Source organism: Neomonachus schauinslandi, chromosome 8, assembly GCF_002201575.2.
Source record: "Neomonachus schauinslandi chromosome 8, ASM220157v2, whole genome shotgun sequence".
NCBI classification, from domain to species: Eukaryota; Metazoa; Chordata; class Mammalia; order Carnivora; family Phocidae; genus Neomonachus; species Neomonachus schauinslandi.
The window spans coordinates 74,637,808-74,662,469 of record NC_058410.1 but is presented as its reverse complement, the minus strand read 5'-3'; the positions used below and the strand labels follow the sequence as shown (position 1 = coordinate 74,662,469).

General features: G+C 37.5%; 1 protein-coding gene across 1 annotated transcript in view; it reads right to left on the bottom strand.

Annotated features, from left to right (window-relative positions):
- The window catches only part of ME1 (malic enzyme 1), a 215,623-nt gene that overhangs the window by 14,388 nt on the left and 176,573 nt on the right, over positions 1-24,662 (bottom strand). Inside the window, exons 10-13 of the mRNA XM_021693605.2 lie at positions 19,552-19,649; positions 17,272-17,385; positions 2,500-2,605; positions 974-1,116 (exon numbers count right to left, since the gene is read on the bottom strand). Of these exons, the coding sequence (XP_021549280.2) occupies positions 974-1,116; positions 2,500-2,605; positions 17,272-17,385; positions 19,552-19,649 (461 nt within the window). The remainder of the gene's footprint in view (positions 1-973; positions 1,117-2,499; positions 2,606-17,271; positions 17,386-19,551; positions 19,650-24,662) is intronic.

Sequence of the window (24,662 nt, the reverse complement as noted above, 5' to 3'; positions counted from 1 at the left end):
ATCAAGTTCTGATTTGTGCAGAGTGACTTAACTTTGTGTCATGTTTACCTTTTCTAATTCATTTTGGATTTATTTCCAAAATAAATGTGCTAGATATATATGACTCAACCTCTATTTTGTTGTGATGACATTTTCAAGTCTTTGAAGGGAAGAAAGCTCTTGTCAACCTATCAGTCAAATATATATTAATACAAACGCAGTATAAAATAAGCCATTTTTTTGGAAACAATAAAGTACTGAAGCTCTGAAGACTCCTATCCCAACCTGGCTGGATGTCAAAAGAGCTGCCCAAATGTACCACCCATGGCATCAAAATTCAAACCCAGGCTTTAGCAAAGCAAAAATAAGACTGTGGTTTTATACTGTATGCTTCAATGTTCAGAAATAGCTAGTTAAGAGTTATTTTATTTATTTATTTTTTAAGATTTTATTTATTATTTGAGAGAGAGAATGAGATAGAGAGCATGAGAGGGGGGAGGGTCAGAGAGAGAAGCAGACTCCCCGCCGAGCAGGGAGCCCGATGCGGGACTCGATCCCGGGACTCCAGGATCATGACCCGAGCCGAAGGCAGTCACTCAACCAACTGAACCACCCAGGCGCCCAAGAGTTATTTTAATAAGCGTCTAGAATCAAACTTTTTCCTTTTTAGCTTTCATATGTAAATCTTAGATACTTCCAAATCACTTGGGAAAAATTATCAATAAACACAGCAGAGTTTATTTTGTTTTACTGAAGAGGAGGATTTATACGACAACATTCTAGAAAAGGAAATAGCTCTTATCCCTTCTGACTTACTCACTTTTCTTTCAATCTTGGTTGTTTAATTTTTAAAGATTAAGTGATAAGAACCTTAGATATCCTTGGCTCCCCTATAATGGATAAGAATTAGATTATTAAAATATCAGAGTCTACGCCAGCATTGGTGGAGTTGGGGAATGGGGGGGGGTAGAAATCAGTTATACTTTTGCTTTACCTTGGTTAGTTTATAGCACTGCTCTGCAGTACATTCTGCTTTGCTAGTTGGATTACTCAAAGCAAAAATAATAGGCCGTTCATTGAAGGCAGCCATATCTTTGAGAATTTGTTCTGAGAATGCACCACCAATTGCAGCAACTCCTAATGTAAAAATGAGAAACCAGTGAATAGACTATTATTGGTTAATTAATCTAAGAAGTTCATGCCCTCAAAACAATGAGACATGTCAGGTCACTGTCGAATAGACCCTAAACAAACTATAGAATATTTGCATTAAAGTGACAAAAACAGGTAAGTTTACTAATGCCAATGATCTTGAGGCTTACAAATCTACAAGTATCTATACAAAAAATCACAGATATAACATTTGGCTCATAATACATTGAGTTAGTGACCCATTTACTAGGTATTTTAATTACAAACATATCAGGAAATTAAAATGTGCCTAATATTTATTATTTCTCTATAAACAATTCTATGAGTATATTCCAGTCTCTCAAGCTATAAAGTAATTATGTTTTATAAACCAGCGCTAATACTTAAGACAATCATCCAATTCAATTGTAAAATTGAAGTTATCACTCAATGAGAGAAACCTAACAGAAGAATAAAGCAATTAGCATAATGGAAATGGAAAAAAATCATATTCCTAATATATTTGGTTAAAAACAACAATAAAGGCTTATTGCAGTTTTTGTTATAGAGTATTTGCTTTTATTATGATTATCATAATTGTTCTCAATACTGTCATCTGTTTCACAAGAGCTTCTAGGTATGAAGTATAATACAAAGTAAGGACTAACATCATATACACACAAAAATAAGGCATAAAGTTTTATAACTTGGACTCAGTTTTTTTAACCACATTAAATTTATTGACTATATTAAAGATCATATGTGCACATGCACTGTGTAAGCTACTGTGTTAAGTGCTATGAGGATTATAAGTATGGTCCCTGTCTTCAAGGAGGGTCCAGTTAGTTCAGTGTTTCTCAACCTCTGGGATATTAACATTTTGGGGTGGATAATTGTTGTCAGGGGGAGGGCTTTCCTGTGCATTGTAGGATGTTGAGCAGCATTCTTAGTCTCTACCCACTAGATGTTAGTAGCCCTGACCACCCTACCCCCGACCCCTCCAAAGTTGTGACAAACAAAAACATCTACAGACATTGCCAAATGTTTCTTTGGGGGCAAAGTCACTCCCATTTGACAACCACTGTCTATCTGGAGTTATTAAGCCTGGTGAAGAGTTGATTATGCCAAGGATCAAGAGGTTGACCGAGTTAGTAGAGGGGGACCCCCCACTTCAGCTGGCATCAGTAAAACTGAGAAGACAGTAAGTACTAAATTTATAAATCTAGGTGTCCATGGGGTACTGTTGATTCAGTAAACATGTAATTGTGTTTGTGAATTCCAAAGGTTAAAATTTCAAAAAGTTAAATTATGCCTCAAAAATCAGTATGAAAATGAATCAGGCCAAAATGGGGTTAGGGTAGGGTTTACTGGAAAGAGGGAGAAGTTTACCTATGAGGGCAGTTGGTTTTATTTCTCGAACAATGGCTTCTAGGTTCTTCATTTCTTCATGTTCATGGGCAAATTCCTCCTTCTCTTGTGTTAAGGCAGCTCGTCCCTAAGTAAAGCAAATAAAAAGAAATGTTAAATCTGCCAAACATATGTGAGCCAAAGAAATTTCAGAATATTACACATATTACTGGTATTTGTGTTTAACATCTTCATGTATCATGTTTTACAGCTGTTCTTAAACTCTCTTCTCCAATTATCGGAGTATTCTTTCATTCAGTCTTTCAACAAATACTGTGCCTCAGACAATGTTCTAGGCAATGGGGATGTAACAGTGAACAAACTAAAGTCTTTCCCTTTCTTAACTATTATTTAATATTAAAAATTTTAATTCTACAGACATTTGTGAGAAACTGGCACTAATAAGTAGCAATGCGAAATGTCATTTAAATATCATTTACAAAACATTATTTGTGTTAAATAACACTGTCTTAGAATGCAGAGCTGGCTTTAGCCACAGCACTTCCAAATTATGTACCATTGAGTAAAAATAGAACTTGATGCCATATTTATATCATAGTTTTTCTTTTTTTTTTATTAAAGATTTTATTTATTTATTTGAGAGGGAGAGAATGAGAGACAGAGAGCACGAGAGGGAAGAGGGCAGAGGGAGAAGCAGACCCCCTGCCAAGCAGGGAGCCCGATGTGGGACTCGATCCCGGGACTCCAGGATCATGACCTGAGCCGAAGGGAGTTGCTTAACCAACTGAGCCACCCAGGCGCCCCATAGTTTGATTTTCTGAACAAGAACTAGCTTTGTGTATTTTTATTTTAATGTTTTGTTTATGAATGTATCATGTATTATCTAGGAAACATCTAATTATAATTTTCTAGCTGCAAATTTTTAAGATTTTGACTTAAAATAATAAAGCACTGCCTAATATTATATCATACTTTAGGACTTACAAGTTGTTTTCATATATTTCATATGATCCCCTCAACAATTTTAAGAAGTAGGGCAACTATGGAGTGCCTGGGTGGCTCGGTCAGTTGAGCATCAGACTCTCGATTTTGGCTCAAGTCATGATCTCAGGGTCGTGAGATGGAGCCCCTTCCAGGCTCTGAGCTCAGTGGGGAGTCTGCTTGAGAGTCTTTCCCTTTGCCACCCCTCCCACTCCAGTCCTGTCCCCGCCCTGCTCGCATGCACTTCTCTCTCTCTCTAAAATAAATAAGTCTTGAAGAAAAAAAAAAAAAAGAAATAGCGCAACTAATTAGAGTCATTTTACATGAGGAGACAAAGGCTCTGAGATGTTAAGGGACTTGCCCAAGGCAGATGCTGGAACTCAGTCTCTAATAATACAGCACAGTCCTGGAGAAAAAGCTTTACAAATGGTATGTTTGTTTTGGTACATTTGTTTTTAAATGGTATATGTCAGATTGCTTATAAACTGTTACCCCTGAAGATGGTACAATTTTCTTGTTTTGAAAGGTTACTATTTTATTTCTGTTTTTAAAGATTTATTTATTTTTTTTAGAGCGAGAGAGAGAGAGAGAGAGCGAGAGAGAGAGAGAGCAGGGGGAGGGGCAGACGGAGAGGGGGGAGGGAGAAGCAGACTCCCTGCTGAGTGTGGAGCTCCATAGGGATCCCACAACCCTGAAATCAAAACCTGAGCCGAAATCAAGAGTTGGATGCTTAACAGACTAAGCACCCCTAGGCGCCCCTATTTCTGTTTTTAAAATACACGTGGAGGGTGCCTGGGTGGCTCAGTTGGTTAAGTGACTGCCTTCGGCTCAGGTCATTATCCTGGAGTCCCTGGATCGAGTCCCGCGTTGGGCTCCCTGCTCAGCGGGGAGTCTGCTTCTCCCTCTGACCCTCCCCACTCTCATGTGCTCTCTCTCATTCTCTCTCTCTCAAATAAATAAATAAAATCTTTAAAAAAATAAAATAAAATAAAATAAAATACACGTGGAGTCTGCTTGGGATTTTTCCCTCTTCTTCTCTCTCCCCCTTTGACCCTCCCCCTGCTCGAGCTCACTCTCCCTCCCTAAAATAAATAAATTTTTAAAATCTTAAAAAAATAAATAAAGTACTTAGGATTATGCCAGGTTTTTCTTTCTTTGTGTGTGTGCCAGTTTTTAACAAGAGCTCAACATTAGTTGTAGTTGTAATTAAAATTATTGTGAAGAAGAAAAAAGTCATAATTGCAACAGTTATAATTTTGGTACGTTTCTTACAGTTATCATCATTAGTCATTTCTGAGTTCTACGAGGTTATCTTACCTTTTCTTCTGAGACACTGTGAAAAATAATCTTAACACTAACTAGAAAAGATACCTGTATCCCCATGTTCACTGCAGCATTATTTACAATAGCCAAGACATGGAAGCAACCCAAGTGTCCATCAATAGATGAATGAATGGATAAAAAAATACACACACACATATACACAAGCACACAGAGAATACTATTCAGCCATAAAGAGTAATGAAGTCTTGCCATTTGCAACAACATGGATGGACCTTGAGGGCATTATGCTAAATGAGATAAGTCAGACAGAGAAAGATAAATACCGTATGATTTTATTTATACGTAGAATCTAAAAAAAAAAGGAAAAAAGAACCAAAAAACCCCTACAACCCTGAATTTATAGATACAGAGAACAGATTTGTGGTTGTCAGAGGTGAGGAGTGGTGGGGGGAGGGAGCAAAACGGGTGAAGGGGAGGTCAAAAGGTATGAACTTCCCGTTACAAAATAAGTCAGTCTTGGGGATATAATGTACGGCTCGGCAACTATAGTTAATACTGTATTGTATATCTGAAAGTTGCTAAGAGAATAGATCTTAAAAGTTATTACAAAAAAAAAAATTTCTAACCATATGTGATGACGGTGTTAACTAGAGTTACCATGGTGATCATTTTGCAATATACACAAATACTGAATCACTGTGTTGCATACCCGAAACTGGCACAAAATGATATGTCAATTATATATCAATAAAAAAATCTTCATTCAGAATCAAATTTGAAGCTTACCATTTCACATTCACTTGAGAGAACATTCTAGTTTTCAGTAATATTCAATTGAATATAGTTAGGTCATATTCATCTTATTTATTAAGAAAAAGCCAAAAGCGTCATATGAATTCAGTTTCCAATTTTATCAGGAAGCATCAAATTGTTCAATAAAACCTATCTATCACCATAGGCTTTACAGAATTAGTTATAAGTCTAACAACAAATAGCTTATGCAAACCTAGACTGATTTCATGAGTTAAACACTAAATATTCTCAATTTTTCTTTTGTATTTATGAGACAAGATTTTTTTTTAAATTGCCTTTTAATAATATAAAGAAATGTATGACAATACTGAAATCTTTACAACTCTCACCAAATTGAGGGGAAGGCCTACCTGGTGCCCCCATCCTCGTCTCTCTTAGCTTCTCAACCAGAAAATTTATTTCACTTACATATCTCAATTACAGAGATTACTTCAACATTATCCTAGTACATAGACAAAGGCTAGGTTTAATGATAATTTATTAGTCACAAATGAAAAAAGAGAGCCACTTGGAGTACCTCAGAATTCCCTCCAAATATTTTGATAGTTCAGACTTTGACTCAGGCCCCAATTCCTCATCATCCATTTCCTGTGTCAATGTTGTTTGTGCTGTAACCTGACAGTTCCTTCCACAAAAGGCAGTTTATACTTTCCAAGCTCTCGTCTTTGGACTTGTGCATGTAATTTCTTTGGTCAACAAAATGTATGCTGAAATCAGAGTGTGCCAGTTCCAAGCTCAGGCCTTAAGAATAACTGGTGTTTCTGCTTATTCTCTTGTGCCTTTGCCATTGGGCTTTAAAAGTGCGTCACCTGGCTAGCCGGCTGGTCCAACGAGGATGAGAACCTTGTGAAAAAGACCTGGACCCAACCTATGACTTAGAGCCACCCAGCCGACATCATCAGAGCTACTCTACCTAGCACTCAGGGGTGTGAGAAATAAATTATTATTGTTGTAGGTCACTGAGATTTTGTGGCTTTTGATAACCCAGCAATAGCTGAGTGATACAGGGGATAATTTTAATTTTGATTATACATCCCATCATTTTTTTTTACTCATTGTTCTTATCTGTTGCTTTGGGAATAAGAGGTTCCCTTTCCTGAAATGATTTAATGAAAGGAAAGCTTTTGCAATCTATCTGCTACCTCAATGCTCTTATTACTGCTTAGTTATTTGGCAAAAAAAAAAATAATAATAATCTTGCATTATTGGAAAAGTAGGAAAAATTCTGGTCTTGGATAGGAATAAGAACTTGGAACCATTTGAGAGTTACAGTATTTAAATTATTTCTGAACTATTTCTGGAAGTCATATAAGCTAAAATTCATGACTATTTTTGTTCTCACAACAATGAAATTTCTAGGACAGGTACTAAATAAAGTTGCAGCTTGGGGAGACATACTTCCTGGGAATAATAACTTTTAGCTTCCAGCATTCTGAACTAAACACGGCATAGTTTTGGCTTGTTGCTCTTTCCCAGAAATGCATATACTCTATTTCAAGTATAAAGGCAAGTATCATTTTCATTTCATATCTGAAAATAGCGTCTACCTGAGGCTCTATATGGCAAACACTACAGAACTCCAAATTGCTTTTGGCATGGTTCCTGCACACTTGAGGCTAAAGGGCTAAACTAGATCTTGCAGCCAGAGTTTCTACTTTCAACACAGCAATCACCAAGCTGAGGAACCTTCATAGGATCTTGAGGGAGAAAATGCACATCACGAAGTAGTGGCCATATGGCTCTTCCCGAAGCTTGTGGTAGTGCTTTTTATTTATTTATTTGAGAGAGAGAGAGTGAGAGCAAGAAAGAGCACATGAGCAAGGGGGAGAGGGAGAAGCAGGCTCCCACTGAGCAGGGAGCCCAACGTGGGGCTCCATCCCAAGGTCCTGAGATCATGACCTAAGCTGAAGGCAGACTAAGCTTAACGCACTGAGCCACCCAAGTGTCCCATGTGTCTAGTTCTTCTAAGGTTTAAAGATTTGCACTTCAGAATGTTTTTATGGACAAGGGAACTTTAATGTGTGCCATGTTCTCAAACAGAGAAAAAGATCTCAGGATAATTATTCAAACTACTCCAAACCGGCTAGAGTCACCTCAGCACAATGTTATGTAGTCTCGAGAGCTGCTGAGAAATGGATAACTCTTAGAGAAGACAACGTATCACAGGGTTTGCCTACTGGTCTTTTTGATTTTCCACCTGACAAAGTGTTAAGTATTATGCAAATATAATTCAATAAATTTACTATCGTATCTGAAAATGTCATATTACATTTTTTTAAAGATTTTATTTTTAAGTAATCTCTACATCCAATGTGGGGCTCAAACTTACAACCCCCAAGATCAAAAGTCACATGTTCCACTGACTGAGCCAGCCAGGCACCCCTTGAAAATGTTATATTAATTTTATGTCCAAATCCTGAAACCCTTTTCATGCTATGGTAGAGAATCCTAATTGCCCACCAATATTCATGCTCTCCTTTTTTAATTCTTTTTTTTAAGTTTTATTTTTGTAATCTCTACCCAGTGTGGGGCTCAAACTCATGACCCCAAGATCAAGAGTTTCATGCTATTCTGATTGAGCCAGCCAGAAACCTCGTGTTCTCCTGGGTTTTTTTAAATTATATTATTGTGAAAATACAATATGAAATCTTAGATTTTTAGGTGTATAATCTCTCCTTTTTTAAAAAAAAACTTTTTTTCATTCACTCCTTTTTAATACTAAGATTTTCCAGTTTGGGCCAATCACATTGCTACCCAGGTGGAGACTGTTTCTTAGACTCGTTGCACGTCGAGTGGCATGAGACTATCTCTGGTCAAAAGGATGGAGTGGAAGTGATGTGTGTAACTTCAGACACAGCCACCTCCCCCACCATGCTCCGGCCAGCCCCCACCTTCTCCCCCCAGCTGGCTGGGACAGTGAGAACTGGAAAGCTTCTTTGTACCCCGGGACAGATGGATGCACAGATGCCTCTCTTCTGCCTACCTCTATACTATTAGGTGACAAAGAAATAAATTCTAACTTGTTTAAGTTACCATATTTTGGGGTCTCCTTGTATAGCAATTTAACTTAAAATCTAACCAATCCATACCTTTAGGCTAGTAGTCTCTTCATTTCATATCTGAAAATAGCACACACAGCCAGGAGAAAATTGCCTTGACAAACCCTTTTCTTCTGGGAAGGCCAATGACCAAAACATTAAAACCAAGAAATTGTCTATACATTTTTAAAGATTCAAGACAATGTAAATTCTATCATTTCTCTATACTTAAACAATTGTTTTTTATTCCCAAATTCCTGCTTACTGCAATTTAATACAATTTCTTTTTGTTCAATTTTGTATCGTTGCCCTTAAAAAATCTTTTGTGTGGGGGGTGGTGCATGAAGTAGAAGAATAAGGACCTCACAGTGAAGGCTTGCTGAAAGCATCTGGTGTTCCCAGTCTGAGAAAACAACCAGTTTTTGACCATTCAACTGCTGACAAACTACATGACAAGGCAAATACATCCAAACTGCTTCTGTAAGTTTAAAATAAATTCACATACGATCTCCATAAAAATGGAAATCTGTTCATTTTCATTAGATCACCAGGCAAGAAGTAGCCTCCCACGTGAGAAAATAAAACTGCATAAAAGTCTTAGAAATGATTTTTTTTAGCAGCTGAAATAACTGAACTCAACCTGGTACAACATGAACTGTGCTGCTGCAAAATGCAAACAAAAGAAGGGGGTCTTGTCTATTTATATTGAATGTGGACCTGCAAATCCATGATGTAAACTGAGTTTAGAAGACACTGAGTAATCTGAAAGTGACGGACATGATTCCCATTCTTAATTCAATAATTCAAAGTATTTTCCTGAGAGCTGTGTCTCCGATTATCCAAAACTCTAAATTTTTAAAAATTTTAAATGTAGGGGCATCTGGATGGCTCAGTTGGTTAAGAGTTTGCCTTTGGCTCAGGTCATGATCCCAGGGTCCTGGGGTCGAGCTCCACATTGGCTCCTTGCTCAGCGGGAGCCTGCTTCTCCCTCTTCCTCTGCCCCTCCCCCAGCTTGTACTCCCACCCCCCATTCTGTCAAATAAATAAAATCTTCAAAAAAATAAAATTTTAAATGTATTTTACAATTTTGTCCACACAATTGATTGCTGTCAATATACAATTAATTTGTGATAAATTTTGTTGGCTAGGGACATGAATAAATCACTAGTAGCAGAATGCATTCTAATAGCCAACAGCAAATAAATTTATGTTACTCCTGATAACTATTCATGATATTCAGAAAAGTAAATAAAAGCTCCCGAGTGAGACACAGAAAATGCCATCTACAAATGCTGGAGACAGAATATGGGACTAAGGCTCAGGATCACAGTCCCCAGGCTCTTCCCTTTACTCATGACCTAGGGCATGTCCTTTGAGACTTCCATGGATGTTGACTTCTCCATCTATTGAAACAGTCTGGATTAGTGAGGATGACAGTGTGATGAAAGTGAGCCAGATCTGAACTTTCCAAAGCTAACTGAGCACCAGACTCACCTCAGGAAAGAGAGATTCCTGAGCCCTGCTTTCAGATATTCTAATTCAAGTCCAGGAGGAGGCTCTGGAATCTGGGCATATTTTTTTTAAAGTCTCCCAAGTGACTAGGATGATTACCAGTTTGAGAATCACTGCACCAAACAATTTATCAGATTTCTACTAGATGCATTTTAAAAAGATACGTGATATGTTTTCAAAAACATATAAAATGATTTTTCTTTTACTAAATAAGAGAAGTTTCATAATAACAAATTATTAATCACAGATTTCTGGTACTGCTTTTTTTGACTGACAACTTTAAATATAATGAAAAATATTTAATGTGGTTTAAATCCCCTATATTTCCTGGAATGAGAAGCAAATCACAAAGAAAATGGATACATATTGTATGAAAGGCAAAGATGTATGCTTTCAGCATGAACACTTTACTTTCTGAATCACAGCAACAGCGTGGGTAGCTCCCAGCCAACTGAACCCAGATCTTGACCAGAAGACATCCACCCAGTAAGAAACATAGATTACCCACAGCCTCTCCCCCAAAGGATTGATTCTTGCTGGAGACTTAGGAAGGCCAGGAATCATGAAATGGAATACTAGCACTACCGAAAGCCTCTACTTGCCAAAAACAGAATAATCAAAAGACAAAAATAAAGGTCTCTCTGGTAATTTCTATACCATTTTCAAAGTCTATCTGAAGATCTGGTTTAGATGAATAAACTACTGGAATGTGACCTCTAGATCGGCAACATTAAGGCGAATGCCCACACCCTCATGAAGACGTTCGGTTTTCTGCACCAATGGCTCATTTTCCTACTTCTTGCAAAATCTAATTGGGAATCCACATTCTTTACACTACTCCTATCAGTTGGACATGGGTATAGAAGACTTCTTTTCTGTTCATTCCCGCTTCCAGGATCCCTTACTGAAATGCTTTTTGCCTTCCTTTGGCAAAGTGCACATAGGCATTTCTTATCGAAGAAATCCCAAATCCTGTGTTTCTCTTTTTTTTAAGAGTCTTTAATTATACCAAATGTATCACGGATAGCTGAGAATTTCTTTTGAGTGTTATTATTTCCTCAATCTCCCCTATCCCCTTATTTTGTGCTGATTCTTAGGAGAGGACAAAAGATACGGCTAGCCATACTGAATTACCACCTTTTTCAAAAGCACAGATGTTCTGGTACTGGTGGAGAGGATAGGTGGCAAAGACCATCGAGATTTGGGGTTAGCACTTCATGACCCAGAACAGGTATAAAAAATTAACTATGGATTGTTTCTGATAAATATTTATTCTTTCCCACACACAGGCACTAGAACACCTCTTCCACAAGTGCTTTTGTTTGCCTTCTCTTGGAATCCATGCCTGCTTGGACATTTTGCCCCATGGCACTGGCCCAGTTCTGTTGTCAGGTCATTAGTTCATCAGAGATGAATCGGGCCCCTCTCTGCGTCTATAGACAGGGCCCTCCTTGTGGATACCAATGCCATTTCACTGTCAGAATAATTATCATCTGGTCTGATGATGATGGAACTCCATAAACTAGGCAACCACACAGTATACTTTTTAGTTTTTGGTTTTATGTCTTTAAAAAGTGAAGGAGTTTGGTATATTTTTCTGTATTATAAACAATTACATGACAAGTTAGTAAAGTTAATAAAATGATTCTTACTGGTTCTCAGGACAGGTTGTGAAAGTACAAAGGATAAAGAACAACAAACAAAAAGTCATGAAAATTTGAAAGCAAGATTATATTAATTTACTAGTTATCCTCAGACTTATTAGTTCCGCAACAAAAATCAACATAATTCTGACTTTTTAAAAACTTGAAAAAAAAAGTGATTAATTGAAGCTTCATGTTTCTTTTATATTAAATAGTGCACAAGCTGTTAAATATATAACAACGTTTTAAAATGTAACTTTATCTTGGCAAGCAGAATATATGCAGTTCTTTATTTTGGCAAGTAAAAGACATGAGGTAAGAATGACTGATTAGGTCTAGGCAACAAACTTCACAGTTATTCCAAGTATTGTAATCCATGGAATTTGGAGTCTCAGTTCAGTAAGTCTACACTAAAATTATTTGAGATGCTAAAATCTGTATATTTTTATAAAGATTTCACATAAAAATGTCATTAGAAATCACAAAAGAAATCCATAGTCACAGGCTTTCACTTTTTAAGATATTTACATGTATTACATCCCTAAATACAATGCAATTTGTATAGCTTTTTCCATGGCTCCAACTTTTTACATGTAGATATTCCCGAAATCTCTATCTTCAGGAGCCCAGACCCTTACCCTGAGCATCAGTCTTGTACCTCTGATTGCCAAGGGGACCTCTCCATGAGATGTGCAAAGGTACCTTAAACTTGCTATGTCCAAACTGGATCGCATTATCTTTGTCTTAAACTTGGTCTGTTCGTTATTCCTTTTCAACAGTAATGGCCACATCATTTTCCAGACACCCAAGGAGTCCTGCTAGATTCCTGCCTGTACTCTACCCTACTCCTTCTTCCATATTTAGTGGTTACTAAGCCTGCCAATCCTATTTGCTAAACATCTACTGAATCAATGTCTTTCACTCACCCCCCATAATCACTGCTTTATTTCAGGCATCAATTAATTTTTATCTGTATTACTACAACAGCTTTGTAACCAGTTTCCTTTACTCAGTTACACCTCATTTCAATCCATCCTCCACAATGCCTAGATTGACAAGACACAAACCTCCTCTGTATAAGTTTCTTCAATTGCTCATTGTCAGGATTTAGAAGAGCCTTCTGCTTCCTTTCAAATCTAATCTCTAAATACCTCTTATAGTGAAATATTTCCTTTTGCAAATGCTGTTCTTCTGCCTGGAAGACCGTTCATCAATTCATTTATTAACAAAAATATTTACTGTCAATTATGTGCTAGACACTATGTAGAGCTTTGAAGACACAGAGATGAAAGACATGATCCGCAGGTTCAGCCAAGATCTAGTGAACTTTCCATTATACTTCCCTGTCTCACTTTCAGATAGGAGACATTTCAGATGTCCATGGAGACTCAAGATAAACTCCTAACTCTTCTTTTCAAACTGAAGTGAAGAGACACCTTTTCTAGCAACCCTCCTCAGCATTCTTATTATTCTCATCAGTGCAGCTGGGAACATCATTTCCAGGGCACCCATGGCACTAAGGACATATTTCTTTTCTTTTCTTAAGATTTTTTATTTGAGAGAGAGAGAATGAGAGAAAGAGAGAGAAAACATGAGAGGGGGGAGCATCAGAGGGAGAAGCAAACTCCCCACTGAGCAGGGAGCCCAATGCACTACTCGATCCCGGGACTCCAGGATCATGACCTGAGCTGAAGGTAGTCGCTTAACCAACTGAGCCACCCAGTGCCCAGGACCTATTTCTATAACATTTTCATATAGAGACATAAATTTCGGCTTGAGTTTTTCCCACTAGTCTGTGAGCCTCCTGAGATCAAGGGATTTACTGAGTCCCAGAGTCTAGTATAATGCCTGACCCAGAGGCAATTTCATTCAGTAAATCTCATTTCATGACCATAATATGAGTGGCCACAATGTACAACTTTTTCTATTTATGCTGATTCTTGAAAGCCATAGCAGTTTTTAAGCCAAAAAACTTTAAACTTTATGCTTTCTTATATATTATAAAAAATTACATTTCAAGCTAATACAATTAATAAAATGATTATTATTTGGTTCTCAGGAGGTATTGTAAAAGTACTTCCTGTCTTGTTTTACTTCCTTATAGATACTCATTTGCCACAAAGAGTTAGGTATACACTCTTTAAGGCAAAATTTGTCTGTATTAATTAAAAAAATTTTTTATAGCTCTAAAAGAACACAATTGCTAAGAAGAATTTGGAATATACAGAAAGGCATTGAAAATAATATAAGTTTTAAGCTAATACATATTTTATACATTTACTTCTGTAATTTTATATGCAACTCAATGTTTTTTAGATTTATTTATTTATTTGAGAGACAGCGTGCATGCATGCAAGCAGGGGTGGGGAAGGGGCAGAAGGAGAGGGAGAGAGAGAACCTGAAGCAGACTCCCGTTGAGCACGGAGCTCTACACAGGGCTCAATCCCATGGCCCAGAGATCATGACCCAAGCCGAAATCGAGAGTCAGCTACTTAACTAACTGAGTCACCCAGGCAACAATGCAACTCAATTTTTAAAATAAAATAGTAACATATAACATGGTCTTTTCCTTTGTTCATCTAACATTATATTGCTAATCCTTTAATGTTATTTATTGGTCTTTAAAAAAAAAAACCTTAAGACTGTATATTCTATTCATCTGGCTACTCCACAATTATTTCACAATCATCCTTTATTTAGGTAAACACAACATATTACTTTTTTTTTCTTCAGCTAAGACAGCAGAAGACAGCATATTACTATTATAATGGCTGTATAATAAAACATATCACTATTCTAAGTAATGCTGTGATAACATCCTTAAACATAAAACACTGTGGCACAAAAACAGACACACAGATCATTGGAACCGAATAGTTTGTTGTCAATCTCCGACAAAGCAGGAAAGAATATCCAATGGGAAAAAGAGTCTCTTCAATAAATAGTGTTGGGAAAACTGGACAGCAACATGCAAAAGAATGAAACTGGACCACTTCCTTATACTATACACAAAAATAAATTCAAAATGGATTACAGACCTAAATGTGAGACAGGAAACCATTAAAGTCCTAAGGGAGAACATAGGTAGTAACTTCTCTGACATTGGCTATAGCAACCTCTTATTAGATATGTCTCCTGAGGCAAGGGAAACAAAAGCAATAATGAACTATTGGGACTACATCAAAATAAAAAGCTTCTGCACAGCAAAGGAAATAAACAATGAAACTAAAAGGCAACAAAATGGGAGAAAAATGTTTGCAAATGGCATATCTGATAAAGGGTTAGTATCCAAAATACATAAAAAAATTTATAAAACTCAACACCCCAAAAATGAATAATCCAATTTAAAAAATGGGCAGAAGACATGAATAGGCATTTTTTCAAAGAAGACATACAGATGGGCCTACAGACACATGAAAAGATGCTCAATATCACTCATCCCCAGGGAAATGCAAATCAAAACTACAATGAGATATCACCTCACACCTGTCAGAATGGCTAAAGTCAACAACACAAGAAACAACAGGTGTTGGCGAGGATGTGGAGAAAATGGGACACTCTTGCACTATCGGTGGGAATGCAGACTGGTGGAGCCACTCTGGAAAACAGTATGGAGGTTCCTCAGAAAGTTAAAAATAGAACTACCCTATGATCCAGCAATTGCACTACTAGGTATTTACCCAAAGAATACAAAAATACTAATTTGAAGGAATACATACATACACCCGGATGTTTATAGAAGCATTATCTACAATAGCCAAATTACGGAAACAGCCCAACTGTCCACTGACTGATGAACGGATAAAAAAAGATGTGGCATCCGTGTGTGTGTGTGTGTGTGTGTGTGTATTCATATATATATCTGGATGAGATGTGCAAAGGTACCTTAAACTTGCTATATCCAAACTGGATTGCATTATCTTTCTCCTAAACTTGGTCTGTTCGTTATTCCTTTCCTACACTAATGGCCACATCATTTATCCAGACACCCATGCAGTCCTGCTAGATTCCTGCCTGTACTCTACCCTACTCCTCTTATATGTATGTATGCATAATGGAATATGACTCAGCCATAAAAAAGAATGAAATCTTGCCATTTGCAACAACATGGATGGAGCTAGAGTATTATGCTAAGTGAAATACGTAAGTCAGAGAAAGACAAATACCATATGATTTCACTCATGTGTGGAATTTAAGAAACAAAACAAATGAGCAAAGGGAAAAAAAGAGAGAGAGGGGGCAAACCAAGAGAGAGACTCTAACTATAGAGAACACACCGATGGTTACCAGAGAGGAGGTGGGTGGGGGGATGGGTGAAATAGGTGATGGGGATCCAGGAGGGCACTAGTGATGAGCACCAGGTGTACCTAAGTGTTAAATCACTACATTGTACACCTGGAACTAATATTACACTGTATGTTAACTAACTAGAATTTAAATAAAAACTTTAAAAAAGAAAAAAAAACATAAAAGATTGTGTACATCTCTAGCCTGTAAGATATATTCTTACAATGGAAACTACTGGATCAGAAGCATAAAATTTTATTTATTTATTTATTTTTTTAAAGATTTTTATTTATTTGTCAGAGAGAGAGAGCACAAGCAGGGGGAGTGGCAGGCAGAGGGAGAAGCAGGCTCCCTGCTGAGCAAGGAGCCCAATGCGGGACTCAATCCCAGGACCCTGAGATCATCACCTGAGCCGAAGGCAGATGCTTAACCGACTGAGCCACTCAGCCGTCCCAGAAACATAAAATTTTTAAGGCTTTGGATACACATAAGCTAGTTTTCCAGAAAGTTTGTACACCTTCACATTTGCTTCTATAGTACATTCCTGAAGTCTGTGCTTATCACTGGTTATTTTAAAAATTCATCTTCATGTAGAAAGGAAATTTACAAGTATTTTTTTCTGTCGGTTTAAGGAAGAGTGCTTAATGTGCACAGATGGTAGAAGTAATATTAATGCCTTGTAACTATGTAGCAATATGGTCAACCTACCTAGTCTTATTTGGTTCTCACAATAACCTATGAAGTAGTTCCTGTTATCTCTATTAGAGCTGAGGAAACAACCTTGTAGTTAACACTGAAACAGCCCATTTATTAAAGAGCTTCTCAGAATTCCCATTCAAATCCTCAAGAATTTAGTCGAGAGAAAGTAGCAGGCTAACGAGTAGCTATTTCATCATTTGTTCTTTATTTTTCTTACGGTGCAATTTGACAGAGCCCTTAATAAAAGGAGTTATACCTAGGTGTTCAGCTGTATCAGCATCAAACTGCCTCCTCTGGAGACTAATTCAAATGCATTGACAACCCACAGAGTTGTAAGGGGCCTCCGTACTTCACGGGCCAATTCTGCAGCTGAGCCAGTCTTCTTTTTCAGAAGAGTATCAGTATTATTGTACGACATGGCTATGCATTTAACACAGTGTTGGGGGTTAGGACGAGTGGAAGTAGTAGTAATCTTTGAGATGGGCATCCAGAATGGCACATTAATTTTTATTCAGTTGAAAATGACAAATTCTTACCTTAACTATTAATCCTTTTGAGTCGACCAACCATATCTTTTTCATGGCTTTCTCTTTTGGTAAACCTTCTTTACTCATGGCCATAACAATCAGGTGTGCAATCCCTAAGGCAGCCTGTGAAGGGCGTTATGAAAACAAAACTTTAAAGAGTTGTTCCACATAATAACTTACCAAGAGTTACGCTTCACTCCATTTTATCTGTGTTAATAAGATGGAAGAGAATGGATCTACTGACCGAAACAGTTATATTCATTCCTTTATACTGGGAGCCAAGTATTTTTGTCACATTTGGGGTAAGCTAAAGGACAAGTATTTACTCTTCTCATCACAACAGAACCACCATTATGTGCTTGTTCTATAGCTACAGATAAACCAGTGATATCCTTGATTGTCATCATCTTTAATCCTGTTAATGCAATTAAGGTTTGCTCCAACGAGGAAATACTGAACTTAAAAGAATGACCTGGTCAGCCTTGCTTATTGGACTGTATTGTTTATTGTTGGGCCCCAGCTCCTCTAATTGAATTTGAAGAATGAAGCCTGGTCATTTGGATGGGAACCTGACCAATTAGACAATAGAATAAAACACATAAAATCTCTGTCCCCAAGCATTTATTTACTCTATTAATTTGGACAAAGAAAGTACTGTGAAATCTCTTGCAAGATTAAAGGAATCAACTTCTTTGGTATTTGATAAATTTTGTGATAATCTGTGAATGTCCAAAACCTTTTCAGGGACAAACAAGTGCCAGTTTTGAATTATCCAACCATGAATACCTCTGCCCTGCTGAGTATTAAGAACTGGCCTGTACCATTCATCAAAAACCCTTTGGAAATTCAAAGAATTTGAACTCAAAGAAGTTGACTAAAATTAAATACAGCATGTAACAGCCACACAAATAAAAAACTCAAATTTTAATAAGGTGTAATTTAGCCTTGATTTTTATTTTGATGTGAAAATGAACTTGTGATTTATATTCTGAATACTCTGACATGTTTACATCTTGGCATTTAAGTTTCAGCTTTGTGTATTTCATTTTAAGAACAAGTAAAATCAAAACCAACACTATATACACAATTTCTACCAGTGTAATACACTTAATCATATTCAATTTGTTTATTTTTAAAGATTTTATTTATTTATTTGACAGAGAGAGACACAGTGAGGGAGGGAACACAAGCCGGGGGAGTGGGAGAGGGAGAAGCAGGCTTCCCGCGGAGCAGGGAGCCCGATGCGGGGCTCCATCCCAGGACCCTGGGACCATGACCTGAGCCAAAGGCAGACGCTTAATGACTGAGCCACCCAGGCACCCCAATCATATTCAATTTGAAAATTTAAAGCTTCTGGGGCGCCTGGGTGGCTCAGTCATTAAGTGTCTGCCTTCGGCTCAGGTCATGATCCCAGGGTCCTGGGATCGAGCCCCGCATCGGGCTCCCTGCTCGGCGGGAAGCCTGCTTCTCCCTCTCCCACTCCCCCTGCTTGTGTTCCCTCTCTTGCTGTGTTGCTCTCTGTCAAACAAATAAAATCTTTAAAAAAAAAAAAAAGAAAAGAAAATTTAAAGCTTCTTAAAATATATATAGCCACAAAGTATTTCTCCATTCATTACATTCTATAATTCTGAACCGATTTGGGCAGTTTTCTCACAAGAAAAAAACTCAATTGACATTTTAATTTCTATTTTGGGGGTGAATTATCATTGGAGTCTAGTTTTCTTCTTTCAAATGATTAACTCATAGCAAAAGAGAACAGAAAACAGCCCACTTTTGTCTTGCTGCCATCTCCTTCCAGCAACTGTAAATGTTTTGGTTCTTTTGCATGTGAACAGTTATAAATCATGACAAGTCTCCAATTCAAATATTTTTCTCTTAAAAACTTGTACATAGTTATATAAGTGTGCACTGACTCATGAGTCAAATTAAGAAAACTCATATGTGCCACTGGAGGATACTAAAAGCATCAGATATAATAGCTTAAATACTTAAAGGCTTTTTAACATAATCACACAATGTAAATTTTTTGTTCCCGCAAAATATGAAAAACAAAAACCCACGCCACTATTTGATAATCTCCAGAAATTTAAGATTGTGAAAAGTATACCTCTATACTAAGTCTCCTATGACAAATGAATATGCCTCAACACTTAACTGGGGAATCTTTCAATAAAACCTATAGCCTGCAATATACTAAAAATTGAAAGAATACCTCAAACTTCAAATTGATGAATAATTAAGATAAGCTCTGTTCATTAAGGGAAAGAAAGTATTGTATAAGGCAGGTACCTCTCCAGCTCCTTGGAAGAGTATTGTTTGATCAGACAGTTTGTTCTTGGTTATTCGAAGAGCCGCAAGGATGCCCGCCACTGCTACAGACGCTGTTCCTGAAACAAGTAAGAAATCACCTGCAGTGATCCTCAAACAGATCCTGCCAAATCCAAAGCCTGCAATCTTTATTCACATCTTGAGCTCATCACACAACAGGGTAACTGGTACAGAAAGGGAACCTGAGGTTGTCTGACCCCATGTTTATAGATGAGGTGAAATTCTCAGGCTACTGACATCAATATTTTAGGATAGCCACTCACTACTATGCTTGATAACTTCCCAAAAAGATTCTGTGACTTAATGTGGTGATTTAATGAATAAGAGCATGGGGTTTGGATTCTTTTTTTTTTTAATGTTTTTTTTAAAATTTATTTATTCATGAGAGTCAGAGAGAGAGAGAGAGGCAGAGGGAGAAGCAGGCTTCCCGCTGAGCAGGGAACCCGATGCGGGGCTCGATCCCAGGACTCTGGGATCATGACCTGAGCCAAAGGCAGACGCTCAACCATCTGAGCCACCCGGGCGCCCCTGGGGTTTGGATTCTTATGTGGACTCCAGCTCAACCTGTTTACTAGCTGGATGAATTTAGAGAAATTATTTTGTTGTTTTGTTTTAAAGATTGTATTCATTTATTTGAGAGAGTGAGAGAGACAGAGCACAAGCTGGGGGAGGTGCAGAGGGAGAGGGAGACGTTGGGATCATGATCTGAGCCCAAAGGCAGATGCTTAATTGACTGAGCCACCCAGGTGCCCCTAGAGAAATTATTTTGTATATCAGTTCCCTCATCTGTAAAATAGTTGCACTGTGTGAGATAAAACAGTACTAAGTGCTATTAGATTCTCCCACCTAATTACTCTAGGGACTCTCAAACCTGCTGCTGATCCCGTCTACACAAAGTAAGTATCCAGTAAATGCCTGCTGATAATGGTGGTGGTGGTAATGAGGTTTTCAATACATTTGGAATCTAATCTTTTAATTTTCAATCTGAAAAACTGATAGTTAATAGCAATTAAAATCTGATGTTATGCATCCTTTAATTGGCTTCCTACCTATGATAATTATGGGTGGATTCCGAAGGTGCCAGACAAAATTAACGTAAAATTTATTTAGGATGAAGACTGAGTTGTTTTCATCATGCCCCAGGGTCACAGAAACTTCACCAATTCTACATTTACTACGTTGACATATAAGCTTTCACGGATCACAGAGCAGTTTTCTTGCTTTTAAACATAATTACATAGCTCAACTACTTTATTGGCTCATGTCTGAAATAAAACTTTGGACCCTCCTGCAGTACTTTGCAGCTGTATCTACATTTTACTCCTCTAAATAACACTCTACCTATAATGGTTCCAAATCACTCACAAGGTAGCAAAACTTAGTTAAACTTTAAACACCCATATTTGGTTTTAAAAAAATAGATTTAGAATAGGTTTGATGAATGACACAATGATGAAGTGTTACATATGCCAAGTACTAAAGATGAATTAAACATTTTACCATCAGTATAGTATGTTTGTTCTTTTCAATCTTTTGGTTCTTTGTTTCTTTCTTGTAGAATTTGGTAGTCATAAATAAGATCACGATAAATGATAATTATTGAAGATCTGTGTGTCACATGTTTTTTATTTAGAAACAATGTAAAACATGAAAATAAGATGCTTGCAATTTTGAGCCACCATTATAATAAAGTATGAACTGTGGTAAGTCATACATTAAGTAGAGGCTACTCTTCTATACATTATTTAAAATGAAAACCTGTTTTCTTTGGGAAAATACCTAGCAATGGAATTATTGGATTATATGGTATTTATATTTTTAGGTTTGGGAGGAATCTCCATACTGTTTTCCACAATGGTTGTACCAATTTGCATTCCCAGCAACCAGTGCACAAGGGTTCCTTTTTCTTCACATACTTGCCAACACTTGTTATTTCTTGTCTTGTTTTATTTTAGCCATTCTGACAGGTATAAGGTTATAATCTTATTGTAGCTTTGATTTACATTCCCCTGATGACGAGTGATGTTGAGCATCTTTTCATGTGTCTGTTGGCCATCTGTATGTCTTCTTTGAAAAAATGTCTATTCAGGTCCTCTGCCTATTTTTAATCAGATTATTTGTTTTTTGGTGTTGAGTTGTATAAGTTCTTTACATATTTTGGATATATATAAAGAACTCAAATATATATATTTGAGTTCTTTAGCTCATATTGGATATATTTGCAAACAAATGAAAACACTAATTCAAAAAGATACATGTACCCCTATATTTACTGCAGCATTATTTACAATACCAAGATTTGGAAGCAACCCAAGTGTCCACTGATAGGTGAATGGATAAAGAAGGTGTGGTGTGTGTACACACACACTCACACACACACACACAATGGAGTATTACACAGCTATAATGAGATCTTGCCATTCGCAACAACGTGTATGGACCTAGAAGATATTAGGCTAAGTGAAGAAAGCCAGACAGAGAAAGACAAATACTTATGTGTGGCATCTAAAAAACAAAATGTCCCACTGTGTGGACATCGCAGGCAATAAGTTCTGGACAGGAAGTGAAGACACCAGACTATATTTCTGGGACCTGAGGAGCTACCAGAGGTTGCAGCAGCACGAATTACGGCATGAGATCTTAGCATTACCCACGGCCCCAGTGAGGAGTGGGTGCTAGTAGGCCTGAGAACAAGCAATATCATAATTCTCCACAAGCACCAGAGGGAGAAGTTTAAGGCAGTCCTTATACGTCAACCACCACAACCTCAAGTTTGCCTTCTATGGGAGCTATTTTGTGACCACACTGGACAAGGCGATCCACTGAACAGCCACACCTTCTCTACAAAGGCTGTTTCAGGTAGAGGAGCCTATGGACGTCCTGTGTTGTGATGTGTCTTCTGACAACCAGTATCTGGTCATGGGCTCCAAGAACAGTGCCATGGTTTACGAGCTCTTGCACTGAAGTTTGCGTGCCGTGTTCCTGCTGGTGAAGACCCAGAGGAGGCTGGTAGGCTGAGGGGATGGCAGCCTCCATGCCCCGATATCTCTGCCTGATCCTTGGTGTCCGGGCCTCTGTCCATTCCCTGCCCCCAGGACACACCTCGCCCGTGCTTGAAGGTTTTTATGATATGGTGTAGGGGTTTTTCCTATGTTATTATTCTTACCACTGATTTCTGGGTTTGGGTGGGGAAACTTGCCTTTATAATTAACAAAATAGAAAAGCAAAAACCAAAATAAATAAATAAATAAACAAAAAGCAGAGTCAGATCTGTAAATACAGAGAATGAACAAACTGATGGTTGCCAGAGAGGGAGGATGGGCAAAATGGGGGAAGGGCAGTAGGAGATACAGGCTTCCAGTTACAGAATGAACAAGTCACAGGGATAAAAGGCATAGTGTAAGAAATATAGTCAATGGTAATGTAATAGTGTTGTATGGTGACAGATGGCAGCTACACTTGTGGTGAGCACAGCATAACATATAGAGTTATTGAATCACTAGGTTGTACACCTGACACTCACATAACATTGTGTGACAACTATACTCAAAAAAATAATAATAAATACAATAAAATGAGAGCCTATGTAAAACTACAGCAATCTATGTAGAAAAGACAACACAACGGTATCAGAATGGTTTGTCTTTTACATCAAGACAGACTCACAAGAGCTGTTAAATAGAAAAAAAGAGAATTTTAGAGAGGTGTTAAGTATCCAGTCACTAGATAAGTAGTTATTCACTAATAGTAGCTCAAGCTATCTCAATCTCAGGCTTTTTGAAGTAAACTGGCCCAAAGTTTGGATTTGAGGGACTCTAAGTTCCCTTCCAACCCTGAGATTCTATCATTTTAAGGGTCTCTATAGATTCTACCAGAACCACAAGATTTAACCAGCTGAAGAATCCAAGTTGAAGTATTATCAGCAATCACTGTGTTTGTATTATCATTTTGATTTTAAATAGACCTGGGCATTTAAGAACAGATAGAATAAAAATTTCAGGAGATCCAAACTATAATATGGTGACATCTTTTTATGGTTATGCTGGATCATTCTGTATTAAAAGCCAAGATGTTTTAAGTTTGTACATATTACCTCAAATAAGAGAAAATAAACCTCTGTCTACATTGGATGGCAGAGCCTTCTATTTAAAAGTATATTCCATAACATCTCATGAGGACATAAACTTCTCTTCATAGAATTAGTTAATAAAAATCAAAAAGATACTTTTAGCACTACCAAAAAGTTAATTGAACATGATTCTTGCACATGTCCTAGTCCTACTTCCTGGTACTATTTTGATTTAAATTTCACTACAGTCAAGGTAGTAAATGCAACTGAGCCACCCAGGCACCCCACGGCAAGACAATATTTCACAAAAATGCAAGTTTCACAATAAATTGTTCCGAAGTAATTTTTGTTTTGAGATTGAAAACTAAAGTTTTAGATACGCAAAGATAGGCTGAAGTTTATGTCTATACTATAACTTTTAGAGTACTTAATATTTAACACTGATCAAAGGATGATGTTTACTAATGCAGTAATTTGTTAAATCTGATTAGAATTACTATGTATAACTAGCAAAGGAGACTGATATGTAATCAATTATAATCCTCACGTGCCATTAACTAAATAGATCAGACAGAACTAGAAGCAAGGGGAGCAGGAGTAACTTTGTTGAATCAGGGGCCACAGCATTAGGAGTATATGCTACCCGAGCATGGTATCAAAGGATTAACATAAGAGGGCCAGGACCTCCGACAGGGCAAGCATGTGCAAAGACATGGAGGCAGGGTGGACTGGCCAAATGAGGGACTGAACACATAATTTAGTTTTCCCTCCCCCAAATAAACTCTACTAAAACAACAGAAAGACGATTAAAAAAAAAAAAGATCAAGGAACCAGAAGAGGATAGTAACAAAATTTTAGAAGCTAGAAGGCAGATGGGCAAATGGCAACAGAGAGTAGATGTGAAAAAGCTGAATTCTTGGCCAGCCATGGGGAATGCTAAGAAGCAACTCGATTGAGAAAGCAGAACTCTCAAAAGGCCTGGCTATAGGAGGCACCAAGTACC